Source organism: Solea solea, chromosome 13, assembly GCF_958295425.1.
Source record: "Solea solea chromosome 13, fSolSol10.1, whole genome shotgun sequence".
In the NCBI taxonomy this organism is placed as follows: Eukaryota; Metazoa; Chordata; class Actinopteri; order Pleuronectiformes; family Soleidae; genus Solea; species Solea solea.
The window spans coordinates 6,605,634-6,620,592 of record NC_081146.1 but is presented as its reverse complement, the minus strand read 5'-3'; the positions used below and the strand labels follow the sequence as shown (position 1 = coordinate 6,620,592).

The 14,959-nt window shown below is 42.2% G+C and overlaps 1 protein-coding gene across 1 annotated transcript; it reads right to left on the bottom strand.

Moving 5' to 3' along the window:
* Window positions 1-6,084: 6,084 nt before the first annotated feature.
* On the bottom strand, window positions 6,085-11,115 carry il11a (interleukin 11a). Its single transcript, XM_058648477.1, has 5 exons — window positions 11,031-11,115; window positions 10,078-10,235; window positions 7,094-7,189; window positions 6,769-6,930; window positions 6,085-6,264 (listed from the first exon to the last, which is right to left on the bottom strand). The coding sequence occupies exons 1-5, from the start codon at window positions 11,035-11,037 to the stop codon at window positions 6,085-6,087; spliced, it is 603 nt and encodes a 200-aa protein (XP_058504460.1). The 5' UTR covers window positions 11,038-11,115.
* Between the last annotated feature and the right edge of the window lie 3,844 nt (window positions 11,116-14,959).

The window sequence follows — 14,959 nt, the reverse complement described above, 5'->3', positions numbered from 1 at the left end:
ACTTCCTCTGCTGTAACATGAAATTGTATGGCAGTCAGTGTTAATATTGTGTCATCAATGTATTAGCTCTGATTAAAAAAAAACTTGATGCACGTCATTTGGCCCCCCACATAATATCAATGAGTTATATATATATATATATATTTTTATGAATAGATTGGTTTTGCATCATAATTATGTTTTAAACTTGTATTACTAATACTCACTAATATTGTGATATTTTAAGATCATATTGCCCACCCTCTACTGAACAGTCGCTTTTTCCCAACTGACCACACTAGATCTTCAAACAGCCTCCAAATGTAGTTTTTGTGATCAGATCTGAGGACATCAGACTGCAATCTGCTGATGATCGGATGATCATTCAGGCAAAATGGAAACACCAGGTCTGAACGGGGTCATCATGGATGGGTATACTGCAAAGGCTACTTAGGGATATATTACAGTGAATATGTTGCAATAAATATCATACTGTGGATACTATCACGATATTACAATATTGTATTGTGATATTTCCACATAGTTACATCCCACGTGTTATTCGTAAGTAACTAATAATGGGAAACATGTCCCCTTTAATTCCTCCCACCCCCCTGTCAAGAAGCAAAACCCCCACCCCACCCCCCTATGCTGTCTCTCCTCCGGCCGTCAGACCTTTTCTGTGCGTCCCCGCAGTGCAGTGCTTACTATCAACACACACACACTGAGACAGAGAGAGGGAGAGAGAGCAGTAGCCAAGCTTCGCACGAAGGTGCTTCATACGTGTATCCCCATGTTTTTACTAAGCAACAACCACAGACATCATTTTTCACCCTGACCAAAAACAGTCACTGGCCTGCATTTACAGCTAATGTAGCCCCGTCAATGCGGAATAGCTTCATAAACAGTCCGGCGAGGATGTATATGTAAATACAGGCGTCCGCACTACTCACCTCACATCTTTAACTCATTATTCAGATATACTGTTGCTATTGTGAAAATGAACCGGGTACCGCAGTGCTAATCCACACAACCTTAACAATAAACAACACAGCTCAAACTAACAGCAGTTCTCCACCCGACGCCGCCTACTAAGAACAGAGACGCTGATTGGCTGCTTGCTACAATAGAAGAGGCTCTACCATTGGCCAGCGGCTTCGACAGGGAGATTGACGTTTTTAAATCGCATTTAAAAAATATTCTGTCACTCACAAATGTGAGAGAAAGCACTTTTCACTTATATAAAAAGACTCCAGGATTTTCAAAAATAATTTATAAAGCGTTATTCTCTATTTTCTATTATCACATATTTTAATTTACAGTACGACTCCGGCGCACAGACTTCTGGGTAATGTAGTATCTATGAGTTTACCTAAAACCCTCCACTTGACACAGTTTACGACTCAGGTTTGGTGGACCACGTGTTGCATATCAAAGAGATGATCAGTGGCCCACTTTTTAAAGATGGCAAACCATAGCAACTTAATACACAATGTAAACTGTGAGTAAAGTTATGCATTATATAACATATCTTTCCATTTTATAATATTTTGAATAGACAAAACAGCCATTTCCAAAAGATATATATATATATATATATATATATATATATATATACAATAAATTAATCTAATAAAAATAACTTAATTTCATGCATGTGCTATTTAAGCACAGTCACATTAGAGTGCTCATATTCAGTGCAAAGCAAGTGTGATATTGCTTTTATATAAAAGTTCTACAAACACTATTTAATAGTTGAAAAATAAAGGCTGCAACAGATTAAGTTATGTTTTTTTTATTTAACCAGTTATATGGCAGGGTCACACGGTGGTGCACTCTCGCCTTGCAGCGAGAAGACCCGGGTTCGAGCCCCGGGTTAGAACAAGGGCCTTTCTGCATGGAGTTTGCATGTTCTCCCCGTGTGTGCGTGGGTTCTCTCCGGGTTCTCCAGCTTCCTCCCACAGTCCAAAAACATGCAATGTGGGGATAGGTAAATTGGACACTCTAAATTGACCATAGGAGTGAGTGAGTGAGAGAGTGAATGGTTGTTCGTCTCTATCTGTGTGTGGCCCTGCGATGGACTGGCGAACTGTCCAGGGTGTACCCCGCCTATCGCCCGATGTAGCTGAGATTGGCACAGCACCCCCCGCGACCCTCTGGCAGAGGATAAAGTGGTAGATGATGACTGACTGACTGATATACAATAAATTAATCTAATAAAAATAACTTAATTTCATGCATGTGCTATTTAAGCACAGTCACATTAGAGTGCTCATATTCAGTGCAAAGCAAGTGTGATATTGCTTTTATATAAAAGTTCTACAAACACTATTTAATAGTTGAAAAATAAAGGCTGCAACAGGTTAAGTTATGTTTTTTTATTTAACCAGTTATATGGCAGGGTCACACGGTGGTGCATTCTCGCCTTGCAGCGAGAAGACCCGGGTGCGAGCCCCGGGTGGAACAAGGGCCTTTCTGCATGGAGTTTGCATGTTCTCCCCGTGTGTGCGTGGGTTCTCTCTGGGTTCTCCGGCTTCCTCCCACAGTCCAGATGGACTGGCGAACTGTCCAGGGTGTACCCCGCCTATCGCCTGATTTAGCTGAGATTGGCACAGCACCCCCCGCGACCCTCTGTTGGAGGATAAAGCGGTAGATGACTGACAGTTATATGGCTTCGCCAGCAAAAAACTTGACTGGGAACATAAACGATGAGCATATCCTGGATGCTACACAGGTCATGTCCACTACTTTGACTCATGTCTGTATTTGTATACATACTAACTGTGCTCATCAGTGCTCAACTGTCCTCATCTTGGTGTGAACAGAAACAATCTAAAATTGGTATGTTTTGTCAATCTTAAAGTGAGCTCTGTCAAGCAATACTATCCGACTTGTCTGTGAAGGTTCTCATTCATTCAGGTCATAGTTATCTTCAGGAATAAACTGTAGGCAACTGCTTTTGCTTGAGTTAAGTTGAAGTCATTTCACCTCTCGTCCAAGAGGCTTCTTCAGTTCTGACTATGGTTTTGTACATGAATTGGTTGTGTTTCCATTACAAAATAGTACCTCCTCAACGTGGGCGGAGTCACCACAGCACAGCTGCTTGAAACTGACGTGACTTTTTTTTACACACGACACCCACAAACTAGTGGCTTGTAAAGCAGATGTTTTCAGTGTACTAAATCATTAGTATCAGTTACTTAAAACGATTTGTTCAGTACTTCCTCCATGAGCGGATCATAGACTCCGTCTAACACAGTCACTGAACTGAAAGACAGTGGCAACACCAGACTCCTCTGTTCAATGATGAGACTTTAGACATGTCCTTGCTAAATGTTGGAGATTAACCCACATTTTCAGGATTGTTAAGTCTGTTTAACTGATCTACAGTTCGGCGTTGTTCAGCTTGATTGTTGTGTTGGAGGTCTTGCTGATGACTCTTCCTGTGACCGGCAGTCTGACGACGTCACGCATAGTATCGGCTCAGCTCAAGTGTACCGAACCGACAGTCAGAACTAAAGAAGCCTCTTGGATGAGAGGTGAAATGTCTTCAACTTAAGCCTGTCCCACTCTAGAGGATTTTCAAATCTGACTTGAATTTAAAAACATGGGAGACCACAGACACAACAAACTTTGTAACCGATTTTCTATGTTCTAATCCTGAGAAACCACAGACTAGACGATCCAGTCAAGACGCAGGACCACACACTCTGCGTTTAATCAAACAATTTCAGGGAGGAGATTCCTGGGATTTGGGATTTCACAGAAACTTGCGTGATTTAACGTGACTTCAGAATACACATGGAGGTGGACTGTCTCCGGTCGGTTGCGATCGATAATCTTGCCATAAATCCACAAGTTTGTCTTCTTTCGCTGTCATCCACTGGGCTCGGGAGACAGTCTTCACATTCATCCTTGTCACACTGTGGGCAGCCCGGTCAACTCGCTCTCATTGGTTATTGCGGGGTTCTGCTCTACCAATCACTGTTCAGTTGTACTCAAACATGTTTAATACTTACAATTTCAAATGGGGAAGACTCTGATGTGTCCGGTGACGTTAAAATTCAAATTCTTATTCCGTCAAACTACAGGATCATTTGGCCAGATAATATGTTCAAATCAGCCTAAAATCGGAATCACCCACGATTGTCGGAACGGCCAGATTGGGACCAAAATGTGCCCAATTATCTCTCATGTGGGGCAGGCTTTAAGCTAAAGCTAACTCCTGAAGATGAGGAGTGTGACTAACTTGACTGAGGCATCATCATCATTATTCTGTCAAACAGTTCAACGAGCAGGTTTTTTGAGCAGCGCAATTCACTTCTGAAGCTTTTTGTGGGGGCTTGTTAGTGTTGTCAGTCATACTCCAACCTGTTGGTAATCATTTCACTGCACAATGTTGCTGTTGCCTAAATACAAACCACTTCCTGTGTGCAGCACAAGAATGTTGCCGGGCGTCACAATCTATAAACAGAGCCAGACTGAGAAACGCTGAAAGCCATGTGGCATTGAAAGACTTATTCATATTGTGTAAAGTCATTTGACAATGCTTTGAATGTAATGGACTTTTTTATATTCAAAAGTCACACTCTTATATCTGAAGTAAAAGCCTAGAAGAAATATAGCAAATGTAATTTGGCGACAAACAAAAGTCTCTGATTCATTGTGCACATTCTTTAACATTTATTTCACCAAGGCACATATTTCACATTGAGGCCAATCAGTGTGTGGAAGAGGCAACTTGATGTTACAACAATAATTTAAACATGATGGTAATATAATAATAGTAAATAGGAATAAAAACAGTATAAAAGTACAAAAAGATGGGAGTCTTGCTCCGCTGCAGCACAAAATAAATAGTTCCACCAAGTTATTTAAATAAATAGTCAATACTGTAACAAATACTAGAATAGGAATGAACAAAAATTATGGTATTAAAATCAGTAAAGTAATCTACATTATATTTTAGAAAACAACATAATACACAAAGCACTGTATACAACAATTTACATTCTTGTAAATTTATGTACACCTGTACATAGTGTCACAATACATAGTATTTTAAGGCTTTGGGTGTCTAACAAAAAAAAAAAAAAAATACTAACAAACAAACAAACAAACTTTTCTACCCCAAAGCACAGGATCAAAATCAGCCATCTCACTCATCCAAGAGGCTAATCCTAACAAGTTTGTGCAAAGAATCTAATCAGGTCCATCAGTGCTCAGCAACAGGGCACATTCATACATCTTTACCACAATGTTAAATATGCCCCTTCATGCGGGACATCATTAAAAATAGAAGCTCTACCTGTGGTACAAAAGATAGTATTCTCTTTGACTACCATCCGGACATTTACCAATTATAACAATTTCATAGGCCACCAATTGATAATGTTGATATGTGACACGTTTAACTCATTTAGAAGATGAAAATGACATCTTCTAAAATCTTTATATTAAGGGCACTGTAAGTGAGGCAAAACCTTGGCTAACTGGAACGTATGCTACATCTACTGGAAGAATTATTGGCTGAAGAAGAAGTACACAAATGCAAAAGTAAATTTAGTTAGTGTGAACAACAGTAATGATCAGAGCTAAAGTTTCAGGAAGTGCTACTGTGTTGTTGTTTTTTTGTTTTTTTTGTTTTTTTTGTTTTTTTTTTTCTCAATGAAACACACACGACATAAAAGAAAGATTACAAAGACGTGGGCAAGTAAATTCACGTTGAAACAGAGATAAAGATGAGTCTGACACACGACAATGTCAAATAAATACAATTAAATAAATTACTAACAGTCAATAAATAAATAAATACATAAATAACATGGTCATGAACAAGCAGGAGAAAGGTTTAGGTGATTATTACATCATCATCATAGTTAAACTGGCTGTTTGCTGGAAACCTTACTGGTTGTATCTGGCTGCAGTATCTCACATCCTCATTGGCTCTGAGAGAAAGACACATTCTTCAACACACATGTCACTGGTTGATGTTATGGCCTCTTATGGGACGCTATCCACTACATTGCACTCTGACAGGGTCCTTTGGCTGAGGCGGGAGTCCATGTATCCTCATGGCTCTGCAGCCAAATAGCCTGTGGGTCATCATTGTACTATAGTGACTTTGGGCTTGAGGCTGATGAATGCTCTGTAGGCCCAGTCACAGAAGAGCTTGAAGTGTTGAAGAAGCTCATGGCTGGACTGCAGGACATCAAACTGGTAGGGGAGGTGAGGGGGGAGAGAAGGGGTCGCTGGGGACAGCTTTGGTGCGTCCACTCTCAGCATCTATGGACAGAAAGACGAATACAACAATTGTTTAAAGGGAGGGAGTAGCAAGCTGCTGTAGACATCAGCATCATCTATAACTCTGCTAAAACGCACACAAAGTGTATAAAAAGTGGATCTAGTCCCCTGATTTGCCAAATGTGACCAATTGAGAAGTAAAAGTATGTTGAATCGGCTCCAGTAGGTTGCAAAAAGAACTCTGTCTATGGGAAAATTAGCCTACTTCTGCAAGATTTAATTCTTCAATAATAAAAATAGTCAATTTTATAAATGATGTCCCAGTTTTGAGGAGAATAGACACAGCATATGAAAGGACGGCAGTGTGACGGGCGTTCAGTAGTTGCTTGGTTGCAGGTGATGTGTGAGAATATCTCGTTACAAATCACAGATCTCGAGGCTTCACAGTAGGAGTTCAGATTAGTATGGGTGACGTCACTGCTTGTTTCCACTACGATTAAACACTAAAGATAAGTGAGGACAGAGAAAGGTAACTGAGATATTTACCTGACGGTGCAGCAGGTTTATGAGGGATTTCATTTCCCTGATCATGTCCACCAGCTTGGGCACTGCAGGATGATGGTGCTTCTTTGAAACTTTGTTCAGCCACTCAAAGTGGTGTTCATACAGCTTCAGGTCGGCATGCAGCTGAGACAGTGTGGGCTTCAGCTGGAAACAACACAGACATACTTTAGAGACTTAGCATGGGTGTGGCAAGATGTAACAGCTGGGAGAGAAACAGACCAGCAAACTCTTCCTTCACACTCACACGCGCTCACACACGCTCACACATATACACGTGCTACGCACACAGACACTATTAGGAGGTTACCTCAAGATTGTTGAGGTCATTGGCTGACCTGTTGCTCATTTCTGGCAGAGACCTGAACCTGTGGGGCTCCACGTCTGAGTCAAACGCATGCTCCCTCTGAAAGAGAAAACGAGACACAGAGCAGCTCATTAGTTATTTGCAACGGTGCAATTTTACTCATCCTGAGACAAGTCACGGCAACACGAGGAAAGTATTAGTCTAGCACCTCCACTGGATGACTGTTTTCTGTGCTTAGAGACAGTAGCTCTCACTGAGTGGAGTGTGGTCGATCGGGTCAGTGTGAGTTCACCCACATTCAGTCTCCCCAAATGTCAACAATAAGAGCAAATGACCTAAACCCACAGGATGTTTTCTACAGAGAGTGAGGATAACAACATATGCAGTGACTAAGAAAGCTCCAAGTGGGACAGACAACACAGAACAGTAGGGAAACTCCAGGGTCACAGCTATAAAAAGATTGAATGACGCAGTGCTGCTGCCCAGCTTGAGTTGTGCTGTAAACTATGTCCAAAGAGTGGATGTAGCTCCCACCTTGGCCAGTAGGGGGGGATAAACAACCTGTGTCCAGGTCTACGGAATCCTGCTGTTACACAGAGGCAGCTGGGCTCATTGGTAGTACTATTTATTATTAAAGATGTTGCCCACTTCACTAATGAGTGGAGATAAACAGAGATGACTGATAGATGTGCGTCATTTCCAATCGGCATAGTAACATAACAACACCAGGACAATGTTGTTATGCTGAGTGCTGAGAAATAATTTGTGTAAACAGGTTGTGTTTGCTTAATGCTTCCTTGACCTGTTATGCTGTTTTCCTTGCTCTCCTCTTTGCTGCCAGATGTTTGTGCTGTTGTGTTTTTAGCGATGAATGTGCTGCTTTGTCTCTCATGTCTCTCCATCAACCTTTCGTAATAGCTCACTTATGTTTGTGGTCAAATGTTTTGTCTCTGTTTTCTTTTGTCCTCTTCCATCCTTTTGCTTCCCTCGCTCAACCCGGCTCACCTCTGTCTCTCCCTCTGTGTCATACCAGGTGCATAAGGACATGCAACTTCATGTGCACATGTGCACACACACACACACACACACACACACACACCACTGGCTTGTCATCTAGCTGGTTCTCTGATCTCTTCATCTCTTGTGGTTTTTGCTCCATCTTTCTCAGCCTTTAATTCACTCTCTTATCCTCCTTTTTTCTCGCTCTCTCTCTCTCCATCGCAGATTATGACCTCACCTGACAGAACCTAGCATCCAGCTTTTTTCTTCCTGAATGCAAATACTGGAATGTGATAAATCTTTTTTTGATTTTTATCAAGTCACTTTGCTGTGGCGACCAAAAGCAAAACACTAAACACTGCACCTACACAACCATGGCTATTTACAGAGCCCTGTGTGCACACACACTCAGCCACAAAAATGCATACACACAAATGTATGCAGACACATTTTCGCCCATACAGTATGCATGCAAACACACACAAATACTTACTCACACAGATACACAGGCGTGCCAGAAAGCTTATATAGACCTATGTGTGTACACACACGCACTTGTCTTCTTTTCGGTTTCATTGCTCTTTTGCAGGGACTTTCCATGTTTCCACGTTTTATTTATTTTTCCTAAATGTGTCCTCGCTTTAGTGGAATTCCACACAATAAGGGGGGGAAAAAAAAAATCAAAAATAAACCTTCCATGGAACTAAACTCTGTCTAATATTGTCCCTTACACTATTTGATAACACTGTTTCATCATAGGTGCACGCCGGGTTGCACTGCTACCCGGCAATGTGCTGTAACATTGTTTTAACACACGTACTGTACATGAACACACACACACACACTTTCTGAACAGTATCTGCTGGCTAAAACTAGAGAGAGTACAGGGCTATTTTTAATTATATCCCTTGTACAAAAGAGCGTTAAGTTTTTGCATAATGCAAAAATAGAATCTAGATCAGTCATGTGCAACCAGAGATCCAGTGATAAGATCCGGCTCCTTTTTTTTCTCTCACCTGTTTAAACACAGTGTTGAACTCCAATCACCAGCTGGAGCCAAATCTTGGCTGAGTCCTCACATTTAATTTTCCTACCCACTTGCCTGTCAACAAAATAACATTTTGGTCCAGAATTGTCGGCGGAGAACGTGCAAGTGATTCATATTTTATAGAGAGAGAGAAAAAAGATTTAAAAAAAAAAAAGAAAAGATTTTTTCAACTCTATCCGCACTTCCACAGTCTGGCCGCAGAGCATAAACATGTTTCTGTGTAAACAGGCATGTCATACACTCTGCTGTCATGTTGCAGATGATGTTCTTGGCAGTGCAGCCTCAGTTGGATGTATGGCGTTAACATGTCATTCTAAATGTGTATTCTTTGCTAATATTACACTGATTCCTCGAACTCTCTGTCACTTCAACCACATAATTGACCATCACTGTAACTGGATTTTGATTCTCCTTGAGTTAAACGGCATCGCATGTTGTCTGGTCAGTGTAGACTGGTCAGCAGTCTTTGTATTTCGGCTGCCTGTCAGGTGATCAGACAGAGCAGGAAGGTGCTGAGTCAGCCCTGCCCTCTCTTTGGAGTCCAGCGAGGATTAAAAGTGAGATCACTCAGTCAAATCTCCCCCAGGGCTTTTAGCTGCCCTGATCTAAGCATGCAGATGGATTCAGTCAGTCTCTCATTAATGAAAGCTGCTTAAGTCACACTGAAGTCACCGAGCAACATTGTAGCAGAGTGAAGCAGCGTTTCCACCACACTACATGATGCAAAGTTAGGAGCGTGGGTTTACCTAAACTGCAAATTAACATTAGCACCAAATCCACTTAGGGAAGGATCTATCACAGGCTGTGGTGCAATGACCAGCATCCTCTCCACCCTCACACTAATAATTCAATTAGCATAGGACAGCCGAGGCTTAATTATCCTCTGCTCCAATGACTGGCTGAGATTGGTCATCATCATGACAGCATCATCCTCACTTACCAGCAGTTCTTGGGTGAGCTTCATCAGATGTTTGGTCTGATTGGACAGTTTATCCATGTCAGTGGTCCGCCGCTGTGGCACTGGAGAGGCAGAGGTGAACACTGGCAGCTGAGCCAATAGCAGCGAGAAGAGGAGCGATGAGGAGGAGTCGAGCAGCACTGTAGGAGTAGAAGATAACGGAAGCAATTAGTGGAGAGGCGCTGTCATCTCGCCATAATGATAATGACCTCAGGCCACGGCTGTCAGTTCCAGGGGAACTTATTGCACCATAATACAAACAATAGCTCCAGACTTGGCAGAGGAGTCGTGAGGAGCTTCAGTGTCACAGTCATGTTTTTACAGGCTGAATGCAAATAATTAAATCATTAAAAAGCCCAGGCTTTGACACTGAATATCACCATCACTCCTTCCACCATCAGCGATGCAATGAATGCTGCTGATTGTCACACCTGCAACTGGATAGGTACCTGAGTTGGTGGTATAATTTAATAGACCATGCCAAGTCAACTCAAACAGTAAGCTCATTCATTCTTTTCCTTTCAAGTTCAAATACAAGGTAAAGTATTAAAAGGGAACCACAGCGGTGTTGAAATGATGAATGCTTGGTAATTACAGGTGAACCACAAGAATCACAGCCAAAATAACATGCAGGAGCATCTCAGCTCCCTGACCTAGTGTTACTTTAAGAGCAGCTATAAAGGAGATAAAGCATAATCAATAAAGACACCAATGTATGTCATTGTCTATTTACTTATTCTATACATACATTAATAAGTGAGTTGGTGTCTGTTAAATAGCGTTCAGCAATCAAAATATATGATATTATTAATGAATGATATCATTAATAAAGGACACATCTGAAAAAGACAAGAGATCATTAGCGCATCAATCACACACACACACACACACACATAGCTACGAATAGAAAACACAACACACAGCAAATCACTTACATTTCATATTGGTTCGGGTCCGAGAGGAACGTGGATAAATAAATAAATAGGAAATTAATAAATAAATTGAACTCCGGAAACTGTCACGTGCCCCGGTGTCGTCTTCACGCTCTTCAGTCAGAGTGAAGGAGGAAAGTTGTCAGGACAGAATGAATGAGAGAGCACAGTGATGACTGGAGCACTCACTCACTCACTCACTCACAAGTCAGGAAGAGACAGGTAAAAGAAAAAGTTTTCAGTCTGGAGCAAAGTTTGAGATGCGCCTCTGTGAGTATTTATGGAGTGCTGAATAAGGCAGAGAGACATTGAGTTTGAACAGACAGAGTAAGAGAGAGAGAGAGGTAGAGAGAGGGATGCGAGTGTTGTAAGTCCAATTTTTGCGCGCAGTGAAGTGTTTAGGCTTGTTTAAAACTTCCTTTATAAAGACGTCGGGCCTATGACACATCGGCAGTGACTCACTTCATTCATAAAAACACAGACACGCTCTCTCTCCCTCTCCCTCTCTCTCTCTCTCTCCCTCTCTCTCTCTTTCCTCCTCCCCTCCCTGCTGCCTGTCTCCCTTTGCGAAACTTTAAAAAAAAAAACGTTCCGTTGTTTTTTTTTCTTTCCTTCCTTCTATCACTTTCTCCCGTCCTGTCCTGTCCCTATCTCCAGCACTTCCTCCGTCGCATCCCGCTACCTGCGCCAATCTCCCTCTTTTTATCTGTTCATCTCCAAATCTCTTCCCCTCTTCCCTCTATCTCTCGCTCTGTCACTGCAGACGTTTTTAAAAAGCCCATTGTTTTCACGTGTATCAGCATATCTCCTGTAACCATGTATCTATTAGAGCTCTAGCTTTACCTGTCCTGTTTTTTTTTTCTTGTTGCTGTTTTATTGTGTGTCTGTCTGTGTGTGTGTGTGTGTGTGTGTGTGTGTGCTCCTCTTATTTAATCTAAGTCAGGACTCTGTCCTCCATGTATGGACTATATTAAAGTTAATACACGCAGCAAACACCTTTTCTGTCTCATATTTTTTTTTATTCTCCCTCCTTTTCTCACCCCTTGCTCCTTTTTTTTTCAGAGCCCCTCCTGAGACAGCAGCCTGTTATTTCCACTGCACCCCCCCCCCCACACACACACACACCCTCCCACCCACCCCCTTCTCTCTCTTTTTTTTCACTCCTTCTCTCCCTCTACAGGGTGAAGGAAAGAGTGAGGAGTGAGAGAAGGATAGGAGCAGGAGAGAGGTGTTGTCCAGGCCAGAAGGGGCCTCAGAGAGTGTTGCATAGAAACAGTGTGCCGACACACACACACACACACACACACAAACACACACACACAAACACACACAAACACAACACAACACAACACACTGTACACACCAAAGCATATTAATATAGACTCACATTTAGGGAGTATTGGGGTGTGAGGGAGGTGATGGGGTCAACACAGTGGACATACATGTACATAGGACACACACACACACCCGTACGTTCATAAATATGATGTTTTATTCTTAGTCCGCTCTCAGTCAGACACCACCTCAGATTTATGTTACTGTAATACTGAACAGGATCATTTCTTAATGAGAACTTTGTAAAAAAAAAAGTTACTGCATAAAGATAATGCTTGATTACATATTATGACTTAGAACACATGAGCCTCAATGAGCTTATGTATTAAGGTCACATAGATATTTCAACAAAGGATGAATTACCTGAATCAAAAAGCTCAACCTTCATGACTTACACACACATTATTACAGTCACAGAGAAACATAAAGACAAACAAAACCCACACACACCTTCATTTATACTACAAAGACACACATGCAGCGATGCACAGTATGTTAAGTCAAATAAAAAGTATATGATATTGTATGGAGCAAATAAAAGCTTCTAAAAGAAAAGAAACACACAGACGACAGACACTGTGTTGACTTCCATTCATATGGGCACCCTATAATCTAAGCCTCATCCCTGACCTTAACCATAACGAGTTAATGCCTAACCTTAATCCTAACCTAACCACAATTCAAATCTTAATCATAACTCTAACCAGAGCCTCAGAAATAAGGTTCTGCCTCATTAGGACCAGGTTTCGGTTTCCATGAGAACTACTGGTCCTGACAAGGTCATTGTTTATGACAGAAAATGTTCCAAAGAGGTAACAAAGATGAATGTAGACACACACACACACACACACACACACACGTAGAGCCTGGAAGCACTCAGTCAGGTGCACTGAAGCATGGGCTCCTGTTGCAAAGGGCAAAAATGAGTTTCCAGTCATCACACAAGGACAGTTAGTGCATCATATTGTACACACAGACATTATCATAAGGGTCACACACAAACCCACACACACACGTACATGTGCGGACACCCGGGAAAAGGAAGAAAGCCTTTTTGAGTTTGGGTGTGAGATTAGGAGACCCTCATTCACAGACATACACTCATGGTGTGGTTAGAAAATAATTAGTGGTATGCGCACACTCGCACACTCATGCACATATACACACAGAGTTGCCAGTCCGGTGGTGTGCCTACACAGACAAACAAACACCCTCCAAACGATGAGGGCCTGGTGGCAGCAAGTGGGTGGCAGAGTTGTTGTGGTTTAAAAAAAAAAAAAAAAAAAAGGGTCATGCTCTGTTTTCTTGGGTCAACAGTAGAGAAGAAAAGCTGGGAGACGAGGAGAGTGGGAGAAGAAGGAGAAGAAATAAATGATTGCGGTTGGACATAGGGAGATATTGACACACTCGCTCTTTTTAATTTCCCACATCAAAGGGTCGTTTGAAGACACAGCTGGGGAGAGAAGAAAAGAAAGAGTGAAGTTAGTCACTCTCCCTCATTCCCTCTCTGGGCCGCCTCTCATGATGGGGGTCTCCTGGGTGGTTCTGAGGAGCTGATAACTCACACACTGTGACACTGGGTAGGTGCACTTTAAAGCTGCCGTGCATAACTTTTAAATAAAAGCCAATGTTTGATATCATCACACCATTGTCGAACACAGTTTACACAGCGCTGATTAAGCCCATCAGCTCCACACGACGCGATGTGTTTCGCAGTAAAGTGATGCTTCAAGCTCATGTCGCCTGGCGACATTCTCGCGCTGCGCACAGGAAGTGATGTTTGTGGTGTTTCACTAAAACACACAGAGGCGCCACGGACATGTTCATAAATGAATTCTACAGCCCAACATGACCTGGTCGCTCAGATAATATGCTTCTTGCTCCCACCAACCTCTGCACTGCTGGTGAACACAAACCAACGCACCTTCTTTCGGGTCTGATAGTATTGCTTGACAGAGCTTTTAGCTGAAGGACGCAGGATTAAAAAGTAATGTTACATCGTTTCCAAACAGAGGCAGAATAACAGAAATGAATACATGTTACACACTGCAGCTTTTGCATGGACGCTAGTGTGCAGCAACATCTAGTAACAGTGGTTACGCATCTTTGTTTAGACGTATGTTTTTGCGTGTGTGCGAGAGAGAGCACACATTGGCGCATGCCTGTTGGAAAAGGGGGAATCCAGGGTTTGTGTAAATGGGTGTGCGTACAGTATATGTGTGTAATTATGGGTATGTGGTGGTATAAGTGCGGTGTCTGTATAACGTGCATGAGCATCAGTGTTTGTGTGTGCGTCTGTCTGTGTGTGTTTGTGTGTGGCCTTCATATGCTTCCCATTACATCACCAATCTGTGTAAACCACCATAGGAGGAGAAACAGAGTGAGACACTCAGACTACAACCTCAAAGACACCAGAGAGGAAGGGGAACCTGTGACACGGCCTGCCAGCCAGCCTCTCTGCCAGACAAACTTTACTCACACAAGCTTCACTCAAGTCACTCATGCTTTACACTAGCTTTCCTGTGCGCCATGGCATGTATTCACACATTATTACGTAGGCTTCGAATCATTCAAATGCCTCACACTCCTTGCTCACC

Coding starts and splice junctions, on each gene's coding strand:
- il11a (XM_058648477.1), bottom strand. Junction 7,190..10,077: donor AGCTCACCCAAGAACTGCTG/GTAAGTGAGGAT, acceptor TTTCTCTTTCAG/AGGGAGCATGCGTTTGACTC. Junction 6,931..7,093: donor ATGACCTCAACAATCTTGAG/GTAACCTCCTAA, acceptor TGTTGTTTCCAG/CTGAAGCCCACACTGTCTCA.